The sequence below is a fragment of the Pseudogymnoascus destructans genome (assembly GCF_001641265.1).
Source record: "Pseudogymnoascus destructans isolate 20631-21 unplaced genomic scaffold scaffold_16, whole genome shotgun sequence".
Lineage (NCBI taxonomy): Eukaryota > Fungi > Ascomycota > Leotiomycetes > Thelebolales > Thelebolaceae > Pseudogymnoascus > Pseudogymnoascus destructans.
This window is the reverse complement of record NW_020167535.1, coordinates 262,830-283,818: the sequence shown is the minus strand read 5'-3', so window position 1 is coordinate 283,818 and position 20,989 is coordinate 262,830. Positions and strand designations below refer to the sequence as shown.

At 49.4% G+C, this 20,989-nt stretch overlaps 8 protein-coding genes across 8 annotated transcripts; 4 read left to right on the top strand and 4 right to left on the bottom strand.

Annotated features, from left to right (window-relative positions):
* Positions 1–78: 78 nt before the first annotated feature.
* Positions 79–2,048, bottom strand: VC83_05839 (uncharacterized protein). Its single transcript, XM_024469450.1, has 2 exons — positions 1,301–2,048; positions 79–1,215 (listed from the first exon to the last, which is right to left on the bottom strand). Exons 1-2 carry the CDS (start codon positions 1,795–1,797, stop codon positions 270–272), a joined length of 1,443 nt encoding a protein of 480 aa, XP_024322419.1. The 5' UTR covers positions 1,798–2,048; the 3' UTR covers positions 79–269.
* VC83_05838 (uncharacterized protein) lies at positions 2,049–4,601 on the top strand. The gene is made up of 4 exons (XM_024469449.1): positions 2,049–2,752; positions 2,824–3,332; positions 3,379–3,430; positions 3,496–4,601. The coding sequence occupies exons 1-4, from the start codon at positions 2,500–2,502 to the stop codon at positions 4,410–4,412; spliced, it is 1,731 nt and encodes a 576-aa protein (XP_024322420.1). The 5' UTR covers positions 2,049–2,499; the 3' UTR covers positions 4,413–4,601.
* A 485-nt stretch (positions 4,602–5,086) lies between these two features.
* On the bottom strand, positions 5,087–6,894 carry MRPL17 (54S ribosomal protein L17 mitochondrial). The gene is made up of 3 exons (XM_024469448.1): positions 6,671–6,894; positions 5,924–6,600; positions 5,087–5,855 (listed from the first exon to the last, which is right to left on the bottom strand). Exons 1-3 carry the CDS (start codon positions 6,714–6,716, stop codon positions 5,562–5,564), a joined length of 1,017 nt encoding a protein of 338 aa, XP_024322492.1. The 5' UTR covers positions 6,717–6,894; the 3' UTR covers positions 5,087–5,561.
* A 444-nt stretch (positions 6,895–7,338) lies between these two features.
* On the bottom strand, positions 7,339–9,927 carry VC83_05836 (uncharacterized protein). Its single transcript, XM_024469447.1, has 2 exons — positions 9,257–9,927; positions 7,339–9,186 (listed from the first exon to the last, which is right to left on the bottom strand). The coding sequence occupies exons 1-2, from the start codon at positions 9,543–9,545 to the stop codon at positions 7,607–7,609; spliced, it is 1,869 nt and encodes a 622-aa protein (XP_024322493.1). The 5' UTR covers positions 9,546–9,927; the 3' UTR covers positions 7,339–7,606.
* A 1,112-nt stretch (positions 9,928–11,039) lies between these two features.
* RPL43 (60S ribosomal protein L43) lies at positions 11,040–11,822 on the bottom strand. The gene is made up of 3 exons (XM_024469446.1): positions 11,705–11,822; positions 11,316–11,480; positions 11,040–11,241 (listed from the first exon to the last, which is right to left on the bottom strand). Exons 1-3 carry the CDS (start codon positions 11,752–11,754, stop codon positions 11,178–11,180), a joined length of 279 nt encoding a protein of 92 aa, XP_024322387.1. The 5' UTR covers positions 11,755–11,822; the 3' UTR covers positions 11,040–11,177.
* VC83_05834 (uncharacterized protein) lies at positions 11,823–13,982 on the top strand. Its single transcript, XM_024469445.1, has 4 exons — positions 11,823–12,478; positions 12,578–12,923; positions 13,016–13,551; positions 13,643–13,982. The coding sequence occupies exons 1-4, from the start codon at positions 12,292–12,294 to the stop codon at positions 13,810–13,812; spliced, it is 1,239 nt and encodes a 412-aa protein (XP_024322388.1). The 5' UTR covers positions 11,823–12,291; the 3' UTR covers positions 13,813–13,982.
* A 3,314-nt stretch (positions 13,983–17,296) lies between these two features.
* Positions 17,297–18,475, top strand: PLC1_6 (Phospholipase C; the record flags this gene model as incomplete). Its single annotated transcript, XM_024469444.1, has 3 exons — positions 17,297–17,613; positions 18,123–18,207; positions 18,269–18,475. 3 exons carry the CDS (start codon positions 17,297–17,299, stop codon positions 18,473–18,475), a joined length of 609 nt encoding a protein of 202 aa, XP_024322494.1.
* A 157-nt stretch (positions 18,476–18,632) lies between these two features.
* On the top strand, positions 18,633–20,968 carry VC83_05832 (uncharacterized protein; the record flags this gene model as incomplete). The annotated part of the gene is made up of 2 exons (XM_024469443.1): positions 18,633–19,547; positions 19,604–20,968. The coding sequence occupies exons 1-2, from the start codon at positions 18,876–18,878 to the stop codon at positions 20,966–20,968; spliced, it is 2,037 nt and encodes a 678-aa protein (XP_024322389.1). The 5' UTR covers positions 18,633–18,875.
* Between the last annotated feature and the right edge of the window lie 21 nt (positions 20,969–20,989).

The following is a 20,989-nucleotide window of genomic DNA, read 5'->3' as shown; positions in this document are numbered from 1 at the left end:
AAGGACGACTATGACGACTATGGAAGGGGAAGGGGCCTGTAGATCGCGTAATGGGGAAAGCGTCCGATGAGGCAGAGCAGCTGGTACAAATAAAATAAATTATAACTATTGAGGCAGACAGACATGCCGTGTTCCCCTTCCAATCCAAACGCCTTCTTCTGGGTGGCTACTATTTACTATACATACAACACCGCCTCAAAATCCCAAACTACCTACCCACCAGCGCCAAATATGCAATCATATACGACATTACCCCCCCTCCCCCGTCACTAAATATAACTAACCTTAGTAGCCATCCCCATCGTCCCCCTCACCTTCCCCCACACCCCCCTAACCCTCTCCTTCACCGCCCGATTCCCCAGCGCCAACAAGATCAATACCGCAAACGCCAACGTCCTCAGCACCGAGCCCGGGTTATTCAGCAGCATCGCCGCGAGCAGTTTAATCAGCTTCTGCACATTCCCCATCAGCGCCGTGGCACGCTGAATCATATTCGGCGGCGTCGTCACCGCAGCGCGCTGTCCCGACCCGGAGGGGCGCGTCGAGTGCAAGACGCGCGATTTAATAGCCCCCTTCTTCGGCGGCGGCGTCGACGCCGATCTAGAGGGCGAGGATTTCCTACTCGCTGAGCCATTGCTGGGTCTCCCATTCGCGGACCCGTTGGACTGCACCGGATGCGAAGAATCAACACCATAATCCACCTCACTGCCCGCCCTATTCCCGTACTGCTCCTCCACCCTCCGCGCCTCGCGCTGCTCCTCCAGTCTCCTCGCCTCGCGCTCTTCACTCTCAATCCGCTGCCTCCTCGCCTCCTCAAGATCAGCCTTCAACTTCTCCTCCTTCTCCCTAGCCATCTCCTGCTCCCTCAACGCCGCCTCCTCGCGCTCATCCTCTAAGCTCTGCAGCGCAGCTAAAAACGCATCACGGCGCTCCTCATCGAGGACCTCGGAGGCGGAAATAAAGTCCCGCGCGTACGCCCACTCATCGTTCCGCAGGAGGACGTGCAGCGTGTACAGCTCGAGGATCTTGACGCGCGCGTTCAGGTCGCGCGGGGTGTCGGTCCCGACGCTGCGGGTGGGGCTGGCACCGCGGACGGAGGTCTCGCTGAAGCGCCCGGTGAGGTCGAGGTTGGGGGTGCGGGCGGCGGCGAGGTAGGCTTCGAGGCGCGTTTGGTTGAGGTGTTGGGTGCGGGCGTGGGCAAGGAGGAGGGTTGCTCTGGGGGGGGGGTGTAGGGTTAGCATGTGATTCGGGGTGGAATTGGGAGATGAGAGACGGAGAGAGAGGCGGGGGGGGGACGAACAGGTTAATGACGACGTCGGCGTCGACGTCGCCTTCGATGCCGCGGTAGCCGTTCTGGACGACTTCTTCCCAGACTATGCCGTCACGGACTTTGGTGACGAGGTTGCGCCATTCTTGGGTGCCGAAGGCGGCTTTGCCTTCTTCGCTGTCAAGCTCGACGATGGCGTTGAGGATGGTCAGGTAGAGACTCCAGACCTTGATCCTGGTGGTGCGAGAGGATTTGGCAATTGGGGCCTGGTCCACGACCGAGACGTTGCCGTTGGAGTCTGTAGTCGTCGGCGCCGTGATCACGGGGAGGATGGTAGAGAGCGACTCCGGCAATCGACGCGTCAGGAATAGGGTTGAGGACTGCCGGTAGATCTTTGAGATCTGGGAGGAGCCATGTCGTGAGGATGTCGAGCTCGCCATTGAAGCCGAGAGTAGTTGTGAGGAGGATAAGGATGAGGATCCGGAGTCGTTGGGAGGGAGGAGTGAAGGAGTGGACCCATTAAAAGCCATTGTTTAGCGTCTAGGGCATCTGGGGAAGGATGCACAAGACCGAGGAGATTAGAGGGGACGGGGATGTGAGGCCCTTCAGTCGTTAGCTCCGAGGAATGGATGGGGAGAATCTGGAGATCTGTCGGAGTGTTAGCAGGTGATCGCCTACGGGAGCCTCGGCAATTTGGACATTACATCGGAACCTAGCCGCACGGGATGGTCACGTGAGGTGCGATTCAAAATTTGTGCGATGGCCGTCATTTCAAGTGGTTCATGCCTACATGGAAGGCACCTTTTGACAAGCACCAGCCGTGACTTATTTGCTTGGTGTTGAATCATGAGTGCTGGCAAAACAATTCTCAGGGAAGTCAAACATTACTCCAAAGTTCCATATATCTCTTCTCTGTTGCATTCAGATCCATAGGCTCTTTCTTGCTGTGATTAAAGTAATGAAGCACGTCTTTTATATCCCTTGAAGTTCACACGGTCAGACATAGACTTGAAAGCCACAACCGTCACCCATGATATAAGTTGTATGTATTTTCATTGTCAAAGCAGCTTCACGGCTATCCCGCAACTTCCTCATAGCTAGGCGGCTCTTGTTCATTCTCTCATGGTAGATCGACCCAAGTGACGCGCGCCCTTCGTTGATACACCTGAAGTTGATACAACCCTCAAAACATATGCCACGAAAGGCAAGATCTGCAATTAAACTCCATCAATATGGAGGTCGACCAGCAGCACTTCTGGCATGAGCTTTTGCCAATTCTAAAAGCCATTTCCACTGCAAGCTTCGTTACAGTCGACGTGGAGATGAGTGGGATCTCAACCAAGTCACGATACTCACCTAGTGGACGGTTCAACGAAACCGGCAAGCCGTCGCTTCAACAGCAATACGAGGATACGAAAGAGGCAGCTGAGAGATACCAAGTCTTGCAGATCGGCCTGACATGTGTGGAAGAAGATTGGAAGAATGGTCAGTCCTCGTCAGCTGGACATGACGAGATAGGGGCCAGCGCTCAATTCCTGTGGACTAACAGGCCGTAGGAGTTTACACAGCTCGCCCGTACAACTTCAATATCAATCCACTGCTGGAAGATGGAGATAAACTCGCTATCTACCGTGACATTACCCTATCATCAAGCTCTATGCATTTCTTAAGGAAGAACTGTTTCGACATCGGCGCCGTCTTCACGAAGGGGATATCATATATCTCCCGCAAGGAGCAAACCCAGGCTCGTCAAGCTTTCCTAGAGCGCCAAAACCGGAACAGTACCATTCCGGATATCAAGATCGGCCCCGGTGACCAGGTCACTCTCGACTTCTACCGCAATGCCAGAAGGCAGCTGCTGGAATGGACGGACCCCAAGAACAAGGACGTACGGGATGCAATGGGCTTTTATAACGTCTCTGTGCCGGGTGGGCTAAGTGGCTATCAGCGAAGACTGGTTTACCAACTTGTCAGGACCGAGTTCAAGGAGTACAGGGCGTTCTTGCCGAGGAAGAATGCCGATTTCGTGCAGGTGGAGAAGATGGACTCCGCGAAGGAGGCTAAGGTATGTGGGTTGGAGTTTAGTATAGGGGTGATACTGATTTCTCTAGATTGCTGCTTCAAAGGTCATAGCCAATGAAGCTCAACTGTCCAAACAAGTTGGTAGGTTGGCTATTTCTTTCTTTCTCTTGCTCCTGCCTCTAACAACGTACTTACACAACAATCAGGCTTCCGGTATATTTTTGAAGCTCTCGCCGGTGGCGATCTCTCCGCTATAGCCCCTAACTGGTTCTGTGTCAACGCTGCCGGCCAGTCCGCCTTCATTGACACCTCCTTAAAAAAGCTCGAGCTATCCAGCCTCGCCAAAGCCCTGGCAGCCAAATCCCGTGTACTTGTCGGCCATAACCTTTTCACCGACCTCATATTCCTCTACCACACCTTCATTGGAATCCTTCCCCCAACCGTCACGGAATTCCAGGAGAAGATCCACGCTCTATTCCCTATGGTCATCGATACGAAATATATGGCCACCCGCGACAAACTCATCGACGCGCGTCAATCGTCCAGCCTTCAAGATCTCCACCAAGATGTGAAATCCCAGCACATACCAGAAATTTGCCTCCCTGAAGAGTTCAGATCCTACCAGAATCGCCACCAACTCCATGAAGCAGGTTACGACAGTTATCTCACCGCGCAGATCTTCCTCAAGCTCGCTGCCAAGTTAGATGTTGGCCGTCCGAACCATAAAGGCGCCACGCACACTATGGACCCGTTTGAGCTTTCCACTGGATCCGTTGATAGCACAAGCTCTGATGAGGATAGCGGTGGCGTCGTACTCGACCCCGCGCCTCATTCTGCGAACCGCTTCCAAGTCCTCAGCGAGCCGAGCCCGCTCAAGAAGAAGGCCAGACAAACGAGCTTGCTGGACTCGGATATCGAGGACGATATGGCTGGCTCGCCGCCGCTGGGGCAAGATGGAGATGTGAGTGTGCTTGCCGATGCAGCCCGTGGGAATGACTTTGCGCCACCCCTCACAGCGCCGTTTTGGCGGGTTTATGCTAATAAGCTGCGCGTGTATGGGACGCTGGATGAGGTATGCGAGTTGGATGGCGGCAGTACGGGGGACGTAGCACATTTGAACTAAAACGTTATGGATCTGGAGTTTGGCACGTTTTCAAGGTATGGGGTTCCGAAATGAATGGGGGAGGGGGGCGATATGGAGCTCTAAGGGTGGAATGAATGTGGGATGCCTGGGCGTTAAGAGTAGTGGATCAACAGAAATCATAGTCATGGTTCCGCTTGAGCCTGGATGATAGTGAACAGACCATACAAGGATGGCTCTAAGCTGTAGATATGATTCAAAATGATATGCGCTATCTTGAAGTCTCACATTGTTACCGAGAGTCTCCCATCCTTACATGTGCCCGCCCCGATGTCTACAGAAGGACTTTACATAGCTAATAATGGATAAGTCGACGAACCAGATACACAGATCAGCACACTGAGATTAAACAACGATAGCTCAAGCTACAGGAATTTACCATCTTCGGATGTATACCAATAGAACAGGGTTACAGCCGGCGATTATACAGCCAGTGATTTTACAACATTCAAACAATCCATGGTCCGAGCACGCCGTCGCATCGTTCTGGGTGGGGATGACTTTGCTTGTTTGCTTTCATCTTCGGCCTGTTGAGGCTTGTCTGCTCCCGCTGCCTCCGACAACTGGAAGTGCTGCTGCCATTGAACGGGAATGTCGGCAGGGACGACCAACGACAGCAAGAACTGCTAAGGGCAGCAGGACCGACCAATGAGAGCAAGAACTACTAAGGACAGTAGGAACGGCCAACGACAGTAAGAATGACCAACGATAGATTTGACATTCAAGAGTAGAGGGTAATATCTCCCTACTACGGCAGCATTACGACGCTGCTTCTTCGTCTGAGCTACTCGAACCTGGTTGTAGCTCGTCGTTTGATTCTTTATCTTCAGTGTCTTAGCAATATCCAGCGGCGGAATTGGGGCACTGTAGAAGGAGGACCCTGTTGATATTGAAGAACTAGAGAAGGCAGATAATTGATGTTATTGTTGGACTTACATATTTGTTCATGTTCTTTGTTAAGAGAGCTGGAAGCAGAAGGGACTCATATGTACGGCCCTGAAAAGATAGACATTATACACCGTAATGTTGACAATATGATACACTCTCTATACTACAAGTATCCCCCCATCTTCCGGTCGACATCCCACCCCCCAATCGATGCTGAGACTCCATGCCTTCTCCTCCCCATGTCTACCTTGCAGCCATCATATTCGTAACATGGCTGAAGTATTTCGGACCAACATGCCCCTGCACCTCCTCCTTCGTCAGCCACTTCCAGTCGGTAATCCCGAACGCGTTCTCCTTCAAGTCCGCCTGTCCAGCCATAATGCGGCCCTTCATGAAGAAGGTCTTGTCACCCTGCTTCGTCATCGCCGAGTCGCCGCCAAGATGCGGCTTCGAGATGTAGTGTCCGATAGGCACGTGGCCAACAATCCAGGTGTTCATGTTCATCCCCGCTGACTGGACAAGCACACGTTCCGCAGCCTGTAGCTGTAGTTAGTATCCGCTTTCATACCCGCATAGCCAACCTCTCAAGGGAGATATCAACATACCTGGTGCAAGTTCTCCCTGCCAACCAGCTCACCGGAAGGGAACGTCCACTTCCCCTCCTTGTTCTTGACAACCAGATACAGCGTCCTCGTCAACTTCCTATCAAGCCTCTTAACATCTTTCGCCGTATCCGCCTCTGTATATCTCTCCTGTGGAATCTCCACCACCTCCTCTTCCTCCGCACCCGCCTCCTCAGCACTAAGCCCGCGATTCATGGCATCCTCCACCAGCGCCCCCCTTGTCGCCTTCTTCTCACTAATTCGATCCCCCACCATCACCTCATCATTCCACCCCGTCTCACTATACGGATTATACGCGCCGAGGTCCCTAGCGGGCGTCCCACCGCGCGTAGCCGCCTTCCGCTTCCATGCCGAGTCGAGGGGCGTGTCCTTCTTGAAGTAGAAGTAACGCGAGAACGGCATGGCGAGACGCTCGTTGAGCCGGCGCTGGTAGAAGAAGAATGCCGACTCGAAGGGGTGCAGCGGCTGCGTGAGCAAAGGGGGGCGCGAGAGACAGATCCCCGATTTGATGGTGTAGGGGGGGAGCTCGGTGGAGGTCGCGGGGGAGGCGGAAGGGGTGGGCTCGGAGGGCTTGAGTTGCGCGGCGGCGGCGGCGTAGGTGCGGCGGGAGGGGAGGGAGGAGATGCAGGTGTTGCAGAGACGGGGATTTTTCGTTGCTCCTGGGAGATGGGTTAGTTGCTGTGCTGCGTTGACGGGTCTGTCTGCTGGCATTGAGTGGGATGGACATACGTATGAGCGAGGCCGCAGCCTCACTTCCTCTACTTGATGCCGCCATCTTGGTATCGTCTTGCTCGAGCCTGTGGTGGTGCTTGCTCTGCTACCAAGTCTACTTGAGGACGTCCAGAGACACGAGCTCAACTTTCTTAACTTTATTTGCGCTATTCCCAATTAATACTAGTCTTAATTTACCAACTACCACGCTAAGTCACGTGCTAACCGAGAAATAATTCTTCCTACAAAAGACGCGAGCGGAGAGATTCTTCCTTCTTCAATCCATGGCACCTTTTCCTTATCATCAAGACCTATTCCTCCGAGAATGTTTCGATCATTTATAGGTGCCTAGAGAGAATTACCTGCAGACTTTTTTTCGCTAGCGGTACCTGCAGATTTCCCTACATGGTACGGTTAGATAGATACTGCTGATATTCCATATACATGAATATTGAATTTATATGTTTACATGCTCTGGTTTCATGTCTTTCGCTTTGGTTTTTGAGTGACAATGTATGTATTTATTGACTATAAGTAGCCTGTAGGCCGACATATGTGAATTTGTTCGAGTATCGGTCAGAGAAATGGAGACTTTGGTGTCCAATGTACGAGTATTTTCATACACAGACGAGACATCCACTATAGTTGAATGAAGAATTCACGAAATGACATGTAGAAAGCAAATATTGGGGCGTATATCATAAAATGTCATTGAATTGGCATCCAACCATTCTACGAACTCGTATCTATCTAAAATATACACAATGAGCAGCGCCCTCGCACGCCCTCGCATGCCCAGCTTAATCGTTTAGTCGTGAAAAACCCCGAAACTCTAATGGCAAGCCATATCCGGCAACCAGTGGGTATCCTATGTAAAATGCAAAGACGCCCATTGTATCGCCAATTTGTTAAACGCCATCATCAAGAGTATGCCCTAAAACACGCCAAATTGGCTCATGCAGAAAGCCCTTCGACGGCCTTGGCTACCTCAGCTGAGGCAACCTTTTCCCACGCTGACTTTTCGTCATCGTTCAAGGCAGTAGGGTCAACTATCTTATCGTACAACATCCTTGAAACCAAACGGTTGACATCCGCATACTGTTCTTTCGTGATGCCAGACGGTTTCTTATAGTGTGGGTCAAGTGCTTTCTTGACTATCTTTTGGATGCCTTCTTTGGCTTCGATGGAGATGGGTTGTGTCGAAAAACTCTCTGCTGGAATTGGTTGTTGTGGTCTTCGGGGTTTGGGATGGCGGAGATGGCTAGCAGGCGGTGTGCTAGGCCTTGAGTGTCCATTCTCGGCTCTCGTCGTCCTCTCTGGAGGCGAGCGATTGGGAGAATAGTCGGCTGGGGGGTAGATTGGCTCCACTCTCGAGCTGAGTGATAATGGAGATCCGGATCTGCGGATACCATTTCCATTGGGGGGTGGTGTCAATGACATGGCGCGGGGCGTAGAGTAGCTGCTGGTGGCTGGCGACAAAACGGGAGATGAGTATTCTGCCGCGGGGCTCGTAGAATTCGTGTTCACGAAGACGTGCTCATTGTTGTCGCTGTCATCTTCCTTGGCTGCACCCATTTCAACTTCTTTGAGTAGTGATGAGAGGAATGATGGTGCCGCTGCCGTTGGATTGGGAGTGGGGGCACTGGGAGTCATTGGCCTGCGAGGCGCAGGAGCAACCGGTCTGCGGTGGCCATTTGGCCGCCGCGATTCTGGATTCCCATCGGATGAGGATCCTGCTGAATTCTCCATAACTCGACGGGTACGAGGACGCTTGAGTTTGCGTTCCGGCTCATTGGTTGCCGGTTCTCTTGGGGATTGCGTTGTGGAGCGTGACTTTCGTTTCCGAGTGGGAGTGCCAGAATTTTCGGCTTCTCGGACTCTATCATATGTTTCCCATGCTCTTCGCTCTTCATCAGATTCTCTGGGTGCTGGTGGTTCAACTCTGTTGTGCAGTATTGACCGTGCTGAGTTCCTGAAAACCTCTCTTGCGCCCTGACGGCTAGCGATCGCGAGGCGCTGTTGCCACTGCTGAAGCTCACGACGCTCTCGTTCTGTGCGACGCTGGGACTGCCGATATGCTTGTAGAGAGTTGTCTTCGTCATAGTCGATATCCAGCTCCAAGGCGTCATAAATGCGGTCGCTGATCTGGTTCCAAGCACCCTGCCATGCTTCTGTGCGGTTACGGCGTCTTGAACGTGCCTGTCGGACCTGGGCTTGTGTGCGTTCATTGTTCCTGTGGCGAGTTCCGCCAAATCCCATGGACGGTTCTGCGGTGCGGGCATTTGCGCCCTCGTGCTCACACTCCATGCAAAACCAGTGCCCATGAGGCACACTATCGAGACCAACACAGTATGTGTGGTATGGCGCATCGCATGAGTCACATAGCAAAAGAACTTCTTCGTCATCGGAGCTGGCACATATTGGGCATGGCCTCGACAACTCCTCCTCTTGGGCTTGATCCTCAATCCAGGCGAGTGGGTCAAAGTCGGCGACTTGCTTTTTATCTTCGACTGTGTATGTAGAAAGTATCGGGCCTGTAATGGGGAGTTAGCAGAGTGTTCTGTAGTAATTTGGGAGGTGTGGGGGCCAGGGCGGTAGACTAACCAGACGTTTTGTCATGGACTTCGACAAGGTTAAATTGCTGGCGGCAAATGGGGCAGCTGTTTGCTTTTTGGATCCATTCTTTCAGACACGAATCATGTAGTATATGCCCGCAGGTTTGTATAACTGCAAGTAATTGTTGGGTGTCGGCGTGGTGGTTGTGAGCTGTGGTGGAGGCGAGATCTCCAAGTTCGGATTTGACTATAACTTCAGACTCGACGATGTCTCCCTTGGGAGGTAAGGCATCGTCGACGTCCAAAACGTCCAGGCAGACGATACACTGATCAGCCATGCCGATAGAGTACAGTAGAAAAGTCGTCAATGTTTTGTAGAGTTGAAGAAGTCATAAGGGTGGCTTTGTGAATTTAACATGTTTTCTGGTGAGATGCGATAGTGAACAAGCAGTGGAAGTGAGATAGGACGGGGCGTTGGAGGGTAAGAGAGGCGGCGGAGCAAAGGGACTGGGCGGACGATGGGTTATTGCGGATACGCTAGCGCATTGCGGAAGCGAGTCCAATTGAGAATGATCTTCCCCTCCAAAAGCGAGGCGCATGGACGAATTGTACCTGGGGCGGTGACCACGGTTCAAAAGTGTGTGTGGCTCGCTCGAATCGGCCATCGGCGGCCGAATGGTTCGAATGAGAGCAAAATGTGCCAAAACTGTGCCAAAACTGTGCCAAAACTGTGCCAAAACTGTGCCAAACTGGCTTTTTGTCGACCACCCACCACTCTCTATGTTATGAGTATTACCGGTTATTTCAGTTATACCTGTTATGCCTTGTTATGGAGTTTTTTGTAACGGCAGGACTGCAGGACTCCAGGAGGGCGTGCAGGACCGTAGGTACACTCAGCAACGCAAGGACGTTGTGACCACACTTCTTGCCGCCTGTAATATACGGGTTCTGTTACTGTAGCGCCAGGGCTTGTTGCAGGCCTTCTTTTGTACAGCGCCAGGCAGGCACGGCCTTGTGGCGTGTTTGTCCGTGGGTTGTCCGTGGCGGATGGCGCAGGAGCAGGATGCGATCGATGTTCCCTTCCTCTGGAAACCACAGATCTATTACTGTCGCAAAACGAAACGTGATCTTTGAAAACACTTGGACCTGAGGACAGGACGTGTGAGCCTTTTACTTGACTCTCCACGGGTCTCCACGCGCCCTAGTGCGGCCACCTTGAGGGCCATGACCAGCTATTGCCAAAAAAGACCCCATGACACTTGCATTTCTGGAGCCTTCTTAGACATGTAGCGAGCACGTGATTTATGAGGATTTAACAAACCGTCACGAAGTTGCTGTCTCGCAACTGGAGGTTAAGGCTTGGATATATACATCATTGAAATAGGTGTGGGTCAGAGAAGAGTTGTCGAGATGCAGTCCGTGAACTTCGGATGGGTGGGATAGGGAAATATAGGTAGCCATCTGCCTCGCTGCAGCTTGTGTGGCGGTATCGAAAGCACATGACCTGGAATATGCTAGTCAAATCCAACCAGAAAGGGAAGGCAAGACCATACCAATATATTCACCAAGCCCAGTTGAACTCGCGCCATTGCGACCCAAGCTCTCTGATCTGGTGGCAATATCGATACTCGTTTGCCATGGTTGTGTGCCATCATCCATAGCCATAGCAGTGAGGCAGTCGACTGCTCCAAGGCTATTTTGTGACTGGTGTTGCAGTGCAGCGAGCACCCCTCGGTTCCTATAAGCATATTATCCACGTCATCCATCCAGCCACTCCCATTTCATTCATATCACGTTATCAATAGCAGCAAAGAGCCGACCAAGTCTGACTCTCAAGTGAGAGTTTTGATTCATTTCATTGAGACTCTATCGCAGCCATGATCGAAGTCCGCATCGACAAAATATCGGTTCTCATCCGGAGGGACCGATCCCATGCACCAGCAAATGTATCCACAACAATGTCATCCCATCTAAACCTCAGCAATTTCCCTCAGACGGCGGAGCGTGGAACGCATGGCAGCGGCGGCTGGGGTGCTGTAACAATGTCTGTTAGTATTCCCACTCAAGACAGGCTCTATGAGCAATTTTCGGTGACGAGGGGCACATACGAAACGACGTAAGCGCCTCCAGCGACGGTCTTCTTGCACGACCTGCAGTCCCAGATGCCGACAGAGTGGCGTTTAACAGTGGTCTTTCCGCAGAACGTGCAGAGGTATCTTGCGTGCTGTGTGATTTCCATCTTCTTGACCTGCTTACGGAGGGAAGCACCGTATCTGTGGGAAGAGAAGAGTCAGCGCCAGTTCTTCTCTCATCTCCTTTCTATTGCCGATTGCTAATTGCGTCCCACGCTGAGCGGTATTCCGAATGGTGTGCTGCTCGGATTGTTTCGTTCGTGCCCAAATGGTCCTCGTGGGATCCCACTTGTCGAAAAGTCGAAAAGGGTCGCACTAGAGTATATGTCGTCGAGGGATTCTTCTCCTGGGTTTATTAAACGTACCTAGTACCGTACTTGCCGGTAACTCCGACCTTCTTGGTGCGTTTGGTCATCTTGGCTGTGGTTTGGCGGTGATGAACAAGTCGTTGATGTTCTTTGTCGCTGGGCCGTCTGCTCTGATTTCGGTGTTTCTGGATAGCATTTCGCGAGATCTTTTTTAGTGAGCCCTAATCTGAAAAGTGCGGCCTGGGTGCCTTAATTTTAGACTTGAGCGAGCTACTACACGAGTACGTAACGACCACACCAATGGGAAGCAAAAATTAACCGTGACCAAACTAACCACATCTGGGTAAAACATGTGCAACCCAACAGGTCCAACACAACATTACATAATCCATACGAAACACACCCAAGCCTAAATATGATCAATCGACAAATCTAGGCTCTAGGTACCAACAATTCCTCTTTGAATCAGAGAAAAAACATGAGGACCCATCTATTAATATCTGTACTCTACTTGAGTTAACCTTTCTTCCAACACTCGCCGTTTCACGATTTCAATTGTTGTCCGTATAGACTATATAAGGGTACATAGGTAGATATATTAAAGCTCTATCTTTACACTAGCATCCACATCGCCGTCATTTGAGATGTCTACCCGCCAATATGACATCGTACTTTGGGGTGCCACCGGCTACACCGGAAAAGGGACAGCAAAACACATTGCGAGGTCCTATCCTACGGATATCAGATGGGCCATTGCCGGGCGATCAGAATCGAAGCTGAAAGCTGTGGCCGAATCATGTGCGAAGATTAACCCAGACAGGGTCCAGCCATGTAAGACAAGTCAAAAAGCAGCGCTTCAAATCCTCCCAACGTTTAGGCATCGCGAGGCTGGAGCCGCCATTGTCGGCACTGGCTGACATTCACGTGTAGCAATTGAAATATGCAACCTGGACGAGGCCGAACTTGCCGATCTGGCCAGGAAGACGACGGTCCTCATCGCAACCGTTGGGCCATTCTGCGTTTACGGCGAGCCGGCGCTCAAGGCTTGTGCTGAGAATGGCACGCACTACTTGGACATAACGGGTGAGGTCCCCTGGGTCATGAGTATGGTCAAGAAGTATGAGAAGGTGGCAAAGAGCACAGGAGCTGTTCTTATATCACAGTCCGCCGTTGAATCGTTACCTTCGGATCTGGTGACATATGCGATTGTAAAGCGCATCCACCAAGAACTCTCCACGACGACACGAGAAGTCATATTCTCGGTGGAGAACATCAAGTAGGTTTTCTCCTTTTACGCTACCAGCGACCTCTAAATCCATCTCTATGATCACGTGTTTATTCTCGAGAGTTGTCACTAATCGCATGTAGGAGCACGTTCTCTGGCGGGACCTTGCACTCGATCCTGGAAGTCGTAGACCACTTTAGCATTGCTGACCTCCGTCGTATCAAGAAACCCTTCATACACTCCCCGATCCCTGGACCCACGGCGCCGACCACGCAGTCAGCATGGACGAACATCCTTGGGGTGCGAGAGCACCCCGATCTGGGAATTCTGACTACATACTTTGGGGCATCGAGCGACGTGCCCATCGTCGAGCGGTCATGGGGTCTTATTGGGAATGGAAAAGTCTATGGCCCGAACTTCAGATTCTCGGAGTACGCCAGGGCCAGGAGCATTTTCTTTGCACTCTTCATACATTTTGCTCTGACAGTTGGGACGATTCTACTGAAGTTCCCATTCGCCACGTGGGTGATGCGTAAGGTGGTTCCTCCGCGAGGATACGGAGCGTCGGAGGAGGAAGCGAAGAGCCATTTTGTAGAGTATCGCGCGGTGGGACGACCTAACGCCGACACGTTGACGAGGGTCCATGCGAGGGTTAGATACACCGGTGGTCTCTATGAAAGTAAGCACTCCAATCTCGCTTCATTCGTGCTCAGGACAAGGCGGATAATAGCGATTGTGCTCACTAGTTGCCTTGCTAACCCTTGTTACAGTGTCTGGTCTCTTTGTCTCCCAGGCTGCCCTTACCCTCCTGAAAGACGATGTAACGGCGAAGAAGCTTGGTGGAGGCTTCATGACCCCGGCAACCCTGGGTCAACCCCTCATAGACCGCCTTGCGGATTTGGGATTCAAGATTGAAGTGAAGATGGTGGAAAGGGAATAGAGATGGCGGAAAGATGTACCTTGGCGTCAGCGAAGTTATGATCTATGAGTAATCAATGATTGTGTGTTTAGCAAGTCTGTGAAAATTTGGGCGAGAGAAAGAGATATATATATATATGAGATTTAAAGCATACGAAAATAGTTTTAAGAGTATAAATTATATCCATTTGAGAACAATTTTAATCACTTTCAAATTAGGGAATCTCGAATCCAATGGGGAAAATACCATAAAATTATATCAACTATCCTTTGCTGAGTATTCAACTTACTTAGTAACCGTCTCAGACGCTGTATTGTTGAATTGTGGCCATGATCGACAAGTATAACGTATTTCACGGGCGAAGCGATCACCCGGGCGAAGCGATCACCAACACCACCAAAATTTGACTATTACTACTACTACTATACCACCACCCTACATAATGACCTTATTGTAATTGATTCCTAGCGCCTCGCACGTACAGGTATTATGTCCAATCTTCTTACATTGGCCATAGCGCCGTTGCTAGCCCTTAGAGCCCACCTGCCGAGTAGTCCTACTTTCCACCTCCGTACGGACTTGAGCTTCAACCTCAGCACTCTAAAGGATATCCTCTCCCTCTCGTACAGAGAGACTACCCGCTTGCACTATACGCCTTTTACGCTTTCTTTCCCTCCTAGTTTTCTGTTCATTTGCTGCTTGTAGAACCTTAACTTCCAGAACAGCAGAATGCATCATCATTTCTGATCCTTTAACAAGGCAGCTAACAGCATCATTAATTGAGCTAGGATAGCTGTTCTGATGTCGTACGATGCGGTTGTTAATGTAAGTTAAGCTCCCTTATAGTCTGAGGAGACTTTGAAGTCTAATTGTCACTCTTAACTATAGGAGGGGTTGGAGTCCTGAAGTGTAGATTCAAGTGAGAGAGGACATTCTACAGCTAGTCATATAGCTCGGAATCCGCTCTTAATGTTCTGCTCTGTAAATGCAGCTTTAAATGCTTCTTTAAATGCAGAGAGAAACTCAAGCTTCGTGATATGATTTAGCCTGTTCTGTACAAAGGTTTCAATCTAACATCTGTACAAAGGTTTTAATCTAACATCCGTATCAAAGCTTTAGTAGCGCAAAGCACCTAACATCAAGAGGCTGAAGTATATGCGAGGAGTGTAGTGGTATATAGAGGGTGATTATCTTTTTAAACACTTCTCTTTAACTTTGCCTATTTAGAATTTTAATGTAGCTTTAAGTTTGTAGGATATAAGCACATTTATAATGGTATTTAAAAGCTACAAAAGGTAATATATTAGTACAAAAGTTCACTATATTTTACAAAATTAAAGCTAAACATTAAACTATATATAGCAAGTAATATATCTTTTAAATCTTAGAAAATTTTACCTATGTGTTGTTGAGATATGTTATAATATTGGTGTTATTCGCGACTGGGCCATTCGCTGTTGGGCCGGAACATATATAAGGGCACGCTATTTTCCTCTTTAGCTTTGCACTGTTACCTACTCCAAGAAATCAGCTACTGCAATAGACTGTGGCCCTCCGTTGACTCAACCAATGAAGACTCCACTGAATAGCCCTAGCTGTCATACTGACATTCGTTGCACTCAGTTTGCTATCAAACTCAAGAGCAAACCTAGAAATCTCCTCCTCAAACCTACAAGTCACTATACATATTTTGGCTTGTCAAACCAACAACAAGAGCAATACTACTCAACGATTGCTACAACCCTCTATGATTCATTATACGTCATTGCTCCTTAGTTACTGGGCCAATATGACCACATAGCATATCTCTACAACCCTCTATGATTCATTACATGACATCACTCCTTAGTTACTGGGCTAATACTACACATGACATATCTCTATCAACTAGAGGCCTAGGAACATGAACGATAGCTCCAAAAGCTTCTACAACCATCTATGATTCATTATACGTCATCGCTCCTTAGTTACCCACAAGATTGGTTAAGTTATGACATATTTGTCTATAGGGGTACTCTGACCTTGGACCTCCTTTCACTTCCTATAGGCTAGGAACCTAGGAGATGGTTCTATGGGATTCTCTTACGTCGACTACAGTTACCAAGCCTGGTTAAGTCATGGAAAGTCTTGGAAAATGAGAGAACTACACTCCTTTAGCATAAATAGGATTGCCCTTCCTTAAGAGACGGCAAGCAGACAATACAGTAAATCGACTATCACATACTTCCACATCTTTTCCAAGCTTCCAAGCATTGATCTTGTTACTCCTTGTTTCTGAAAAGTCAGTGAGGTGCTAACCTCTGACTTATCCCTGAGTTCTCAGACTCAACATTTGTTACAACTTGTCTAAACCACTCCACTATATCATACACCTGATTGCTGCGTTGTGGAATAGTCTAAGCTACGACCCTTTGGCTCTTTTTCTAAGACAGTGTGTTGTCTTAGTAAAATCATCCCTTCCTTGGGTGGCTAGATTCTCACATCTGGTGCATGACATACTGACATTCGTTGCACTCAGTTTGCTATCAAACTCAAGAGCAAACTTGGAAATCTCCTCCTCAAACCTACAAGTCACTATACATATTTTGGCTTATCACACCAACAACAAGAGCAATACTACTCAACGATTGCTACAACCATCTATGATTCATTACACGTCATCGCTCCTTAGTTACTGGGCCGATATTACCACATAGCATATCTCTACAACCCTCTATGATTCATTACATGACATCACTCATACTACCACATGACATATCTCTACCAACTAGAGGCCTAGGAGCATGAACGATAGCTCTAAAAGCTCCTACGAACCTCTATGATTCATTACATGTTATCGCTCTTTAGTTACCCACAAGATTGGTTAAGTTATGACATAATTTGTCTATGACATAATTTGTCTATGACATAATTTGTCTATAGGGGTACTCTGACCTTGGACCTCCTTTTACTTCCTATAGGCTACGAACCTAAGAGATGGTTCTATGGGATTCTCTTACGTCGACTACAGTTACCAAGCCTGGTAAGTCATGGAAAGTCTTGGAAAATGAGAGAACTACACTCCTTTAGCATAAATAGGATTGCCCTTTCCTTAAGAAAGGGCAAGCAGGCAATACAGTAAATCGACTATCACATACTTCCACGTCTTTTCCAAGCTTCCAAGCATTCATCTTGTTACTCCTTGTTTCTGAAAAGTCAGTGAGGTGTTAACCTCTGACTTACCCCTGAGTTCCCAGACTCAACATTTGTTGCAACTTGTCTGAACCACTTCACTACATCACACACCTGATTGCTGCGTTGTGGAATAGTCTAAGCTACAACCCTTTGGCTCTGTTTCCTAAGACAGTGTGTTGTCTTAGTAAAATCATCCCTTCCTTGGGTGGCTAGATTCTCACATCTGGTGCACCCACCATTACAGTGCACCCACCATTACAATTATGCAATGGACCCGTTCCTTGGTCCTTGTTGTAATGCTGGGTGGAAGAAGTTGGATAAAAACTACAGTATGACAGACAGGACTTCAGCATATACAGCGGCGTTAGTATTATGCCCACAATGGAAGTGGACTTACTTCAAATCAGAATGGAAGGCTGATTGGGTTGCTGAAGCACGTGTCAAGGTTGAGGAGCTGTGGGTCAACAAGTACAAAGCATTGGCAGTTAGTGCAGAGATCGCAGAAGTTGAAGGTGAAGATACTGAGAAGCCGCTTTCGAATGAGTTTCTTACATGGCGTACACAAAAGCGGGGTATTGACGTTATTCAAGATGAATATACTCAGTATTTACAAGCCCCACTTGTTAAAACTGATGATGCGAGAGCATGGTGGGCTGAGCCTACTCAACGGGCTACATTTCCAAACTTAAGTGTAATGGCATTAGATTTGTATCAATACCCTCAATGTCTGCAGCGCCTGAAAGGCTGTTCTCTGGTGCGAAAATCACGATTTCCGACCATAGGAACAGGCTAGGTATTATGGCAATTTAAGCTGTTGAGTACTTGAAGTCTTGGTTTAAGAAGAATAAGAGTACAGCTTTGCCGTTTGTAGATGATGAGCTGTCAACACTCCCAGATACATTGTTGCAAGAGGCAGCGATGACTATGATATCTAGCTAGTTCAATATGTTCTGAAATTCACAGGGTTATAGAGTATACAGTTTTTACAGCTTCAATTTTTAACATTACATGAAATACTTAAGTATTGCCTGTATTAATACTTAAGTATTGATACAGAGCTCACTAGTATCATATCAAGCTTCACCCGTACCGTATTGATATGCCCCGTATCATAATGGCCCGAATACTTAAGTATTATACTAATGGGAACACTGGAGGACAATGGCACTGAGCAAAGTCAAGAAGGCACTCCATAAGCGTGGAGTAGAAGCACGCAAAGCTGAGCAGGCAAGAAAGCGTCAAGTTAGTATTCTGTTAAAGGCAAATAAGGAGGTTCCTCTTGATTTACTTAAGCCAATTCAAGACCGAGAAATTAGCTCAAGAATCAGAGCTCCACGAAGAAGCTACCTCCCAGCTAATTTCAACAATGGGCTATTCACAGTCGCAAGTAGACGAAGATGAGGATACTGGTTTTACTAGATTCAGTGGGTTAGATGTGGAGGAGAGCGATAGCTTTTTTGTAGACCATGAGCTTGATCTAGAGGACAATTTAGATCCTGGTTTATTTTGACGTTAGGAATAGCTTATCAATCTGAAATGTCAAAAATTTAAAAAAAAACTGCTTTCCGCGACCACCTGGAGGATGGTCGGTGCGAACACCGACGATTAAGTGATCGCTTCGCCCGTGAAATACGTTGTTATACTAAATGGTAGTCCATATATTTAGCCGAGTAGATTATTTGACAGTGACAGCACCTCCAGAGCCACAATACCTTCACTCAAGCCCAACAACTGCAACTAGAGTATTCTAGCTAATACTGGCAGCGCGCAGTAAACTAAACTTCTAATGACCTCTCCTTAAAGATGTAACCAAGCTAGCCAGTCTCAGTTGCCACCACAAGACTGCCCATCATAATCACCACCCACACCACGATGACACCATGGCACTCTCATTTCAAATAGCTTAAACAATGCCTCTTGACCTTCCCATAACATATTTACTATCCGCGCACATACCAGAGGACAAGCGCCTGCAGCTCGAAGATGAGATCCCTAATTTGACGTATGACATCACCGAGGCCAAGCTGGTGCTTGGGAAGGTAGCGACGAAGAAGAGGGCTGAATTTGAGCTGAGAAGTAGGAAGTTATGGACGGAGGAAGTAAAGGGGACCAAAAGAGAAGAGAAAAACTTAGTTGAGGACCAAGGGAGTGCTAGAAGGAGCCAGGAGGAGGGACCTGCGAGGAAGAAGAGACGCACTGGTCCAATTAAGATTCCTGATCACGTGGAAGTTGTGGTCCTCGATTCTAGCACTGAATCCGAAGCCGAAGAGGATGAAAGTCAAAAAAGGAGTGCCAGAGAACGGAGTGGTAATAGCACGCAGTCCGAAGATGTCCAGAGTCCTGCGCAGAGCCCAAGACAAGAGATTACCAGCAGCCCCCCGAGAGAGAAATCGCCGCACACACCCAGAACGCCAACTGCCAGCCCAGAAGGGCCAGTATTTAATGGGAATGGCACAATAAAAGTTGTGAAGCTATCCTGGTTTGAGGAAAGCGTAGCGGCTGGACACATGCTGCCACTTGATGGGTATATAGTATATGAGGGACGACGGGTGGAAGCTCCAAAACATCGTAATGTTATGAAGGTATGCATCCCAGCCCATGTGAATATAAGATATCAAAAGTAATAACCAAGTTCCAGCCGCCCAAAAGCTCACTACCAGGGGAAATTATCGCTCGCGCCCACAGCGACTCGCCGGACGCTTCGTCACCTCCATTCCCCAGACGCTCCAATCTGCAGCAATCTCCATCTTCCCAGGCCTTTGTGACACGTCCCACACCACTTATCCGCCAAACAACCTCTGAGCACGATAACCCCCCCGAACTGCCCCCTATCCCGGATTACCTGAAAACGAGCTACTCCTGCCAACGCACCACCCCTCTCTACACCCTCAACGACCCCTTCATTGAGTTCCTCGTCCGAATCCGCCAGTCGCGGATCCTCACCGATGACGAGGTGGGCGTCCGCGCATATTCTACTTCAATTGCTTCACTAGCTGCATACCCCCATACCATCTCGACAGCCGAGGAGATCCTCCACCTACCAGGATGCTCCGAGAGAATCGCAGCACTGTGGCAGGAGTTCAACGACACCGGCCATATAGGCGCAGTGGACGACATCGACAAGGATCCCGAGATGCAGACATTGAATTTATTCTATGAAATCTGGGGCGTTGGTCCAAAGGGCGCCAGGGACTTCTATTACAGAAAAGGATGGCGGGACCTAGACGACGTGGTCGAGTTCGGATGGAATAATCTATCACGAGTGCAGCAGATAGGGGTGAAATACTACGAAGAGTTGCAGCAGAAGATCCCCCGCGACGAAGTCGAGCGCATAGGCGCTGTCATCCTCGAAGCCGCGAATCATGTCGCTCCAGGCTGCCAAATGACTATCGTCGGTGGGTATCGGCGTGGCAAGCCAGAGAGTGGCGATGTGGATGTTGTCGTTAGTAACCCCGATGAGATAGTCACGCTATATCTCGTCCAGCGTATAGTTGAAGAGATTGAGCGCCGTGAGTGGATCACACACACACTACTACTATCGACTGCGAACTCAGAGCGCAAGCAGACGGCCGTGAGCTGGAAAGGCGACATGGGGCACACCGGTGGCTTCGGCGTGGGTTTCGACACCCTCGACAAAGCACTAGTGGTGTGGCAGGACCCAGAATGGCCCACACGCGAAGAAGATTTGGCTGCTGACCCAAGGGCGAAGAACCCAAATGTCCACCGCAGAGTCGATATTATTGTTAGTCCCTGGCGGACGGTCGGGTGCGCGGTGGCAGGATGGACGAGCGGGACGACGTTCCAGCGCGACCTGAGGCGCTATGTCAAGGCGGTTTTGGGGCTGAAGTTTGATAGTAGTGGAGTGAGGAGGCGGGATGATGGGGCGTGGGTGGATTTGGAGGGGGTGGGGGGGAAAGCACCGGATATGCTGACGGCGGAGAAGAGGGTGTTTGAGGGGTTGGGGTTGGAGTGGAGGGAGCCGGGTGAGAGGTGTACGAGGTGATAATATATTAATATATAGATA

Bases quoted from the DNA above. Each gene is read 5' to 3' on its own strand.
- VC83_05839 (XM_024469450.1), bottom strand. From the start codon at position 1,797: ATGGCTTTTAATGGGTCCACTCCTTCACTCCTCCCTCCCAACGACTCC. The intron at 1,216-1,300 runs GTTCGTCCCCCC...CCCCCCCCCCAG, and splicing joins GCCGACGTCGTCATTAACCT to AGCAACCCTCCTCCTTGCCC.
- VC83_05838 (XM_024469449.1), top strand. From the start codon at position 2,500: ATGGAGGTCGACCAGCAGCACTTCTGGCATGAGCTTTTGCCAATTCTA. The intron at 3,333-3,378 runs GTATGTGGGTTG...TGATTTCTCTAG, and splicing joins ACTCCGCGAAGGAGGCTAAG to ATTGCTGCTTCAAAGGTCAT. The intron at 3,431-3,495 runs GTAGGTTGGCTA...CACAACAATCAG, and splicing joins TCAACTGTCCAAACAAGTTG to GCTTCCGGTATATTTTTGAA.
- MRPL17 (XM_024469448.1), bottom strand. From the start codon at position 6,716: ATGGCGGCATCAAGTAGAGGAAGTGAGGCTGCGGCCTCGCTCATAC. The intron at 6,601-6,670 runs GTATGTCCATCC...CCCATCTCCCAG, and splicing joins GGCTGCGGCCTCGCTCATAC to GAGCAACGAAAAATCCCCGT. The intron at 5,856-5,923 runs GTATGTTGATAT...CTACAGCTACAG, and splicing joins GCAGGGAGAACTTGCACCAG to GCTGCGGAACGTGTGCTTGT.
- VC83_05836 (XM_024469447.1), bottom strand. From the start codon at position 9,545: ATGGCTGATCAGTGTATCGTCTGCCTGGACGTTTTGGACGTCGACGAT. The intron at 9,187-9,256 runs GTTAGTCTACCG...TCCCCATTACAG, and splicing joins AGTCCATGACAAAACGTCTG to GCCCGATACTTTCTACATAC.
- RPL43 (XM_024469446.1), bottom strand. From the start codon at position 11,754: ATGACCAAACGCACCAAGAAGGTCGGAGTTACCGGCAAGTACGGTACT. The intron at 11,481-11,704 runs GTACGTTTAATA...CTCTTCCCACAG, and splicing joins ACCGGCAAGTACGGTACTAG to ATACGGTGCTTCCCTCCGTA. The intron at 11,242-11,315 runs GTATGTGCCCCT...ACATTGTTACAG, and splicing joins GGAGGCGCTTACGTCGTTTC to CACCCCAGCCGCCGCTGCCA.
- VC83_05834 (XM_024469445.1), top strand. From the start codon at position 12,292: ATGTCTACCCGCCAATATGACATCGTACTTTGGGGTGCCACCGGCTAC. The intron at 12,924-13,015 runs GTAGGTTTTCTC...AATCGCATGTAG, and splicing joins TTCTCGGTGGAGAACATCAA to GAGCACGTTCTCTGGCGGGA. The intron at 13,552-13,642 runs GTAAGCACTCCA...CCCTTGTTACAG, and splicing joins CACCGGTGGTCTCTATGAAA to TGTCTGGTCTCTTTGTCTCC.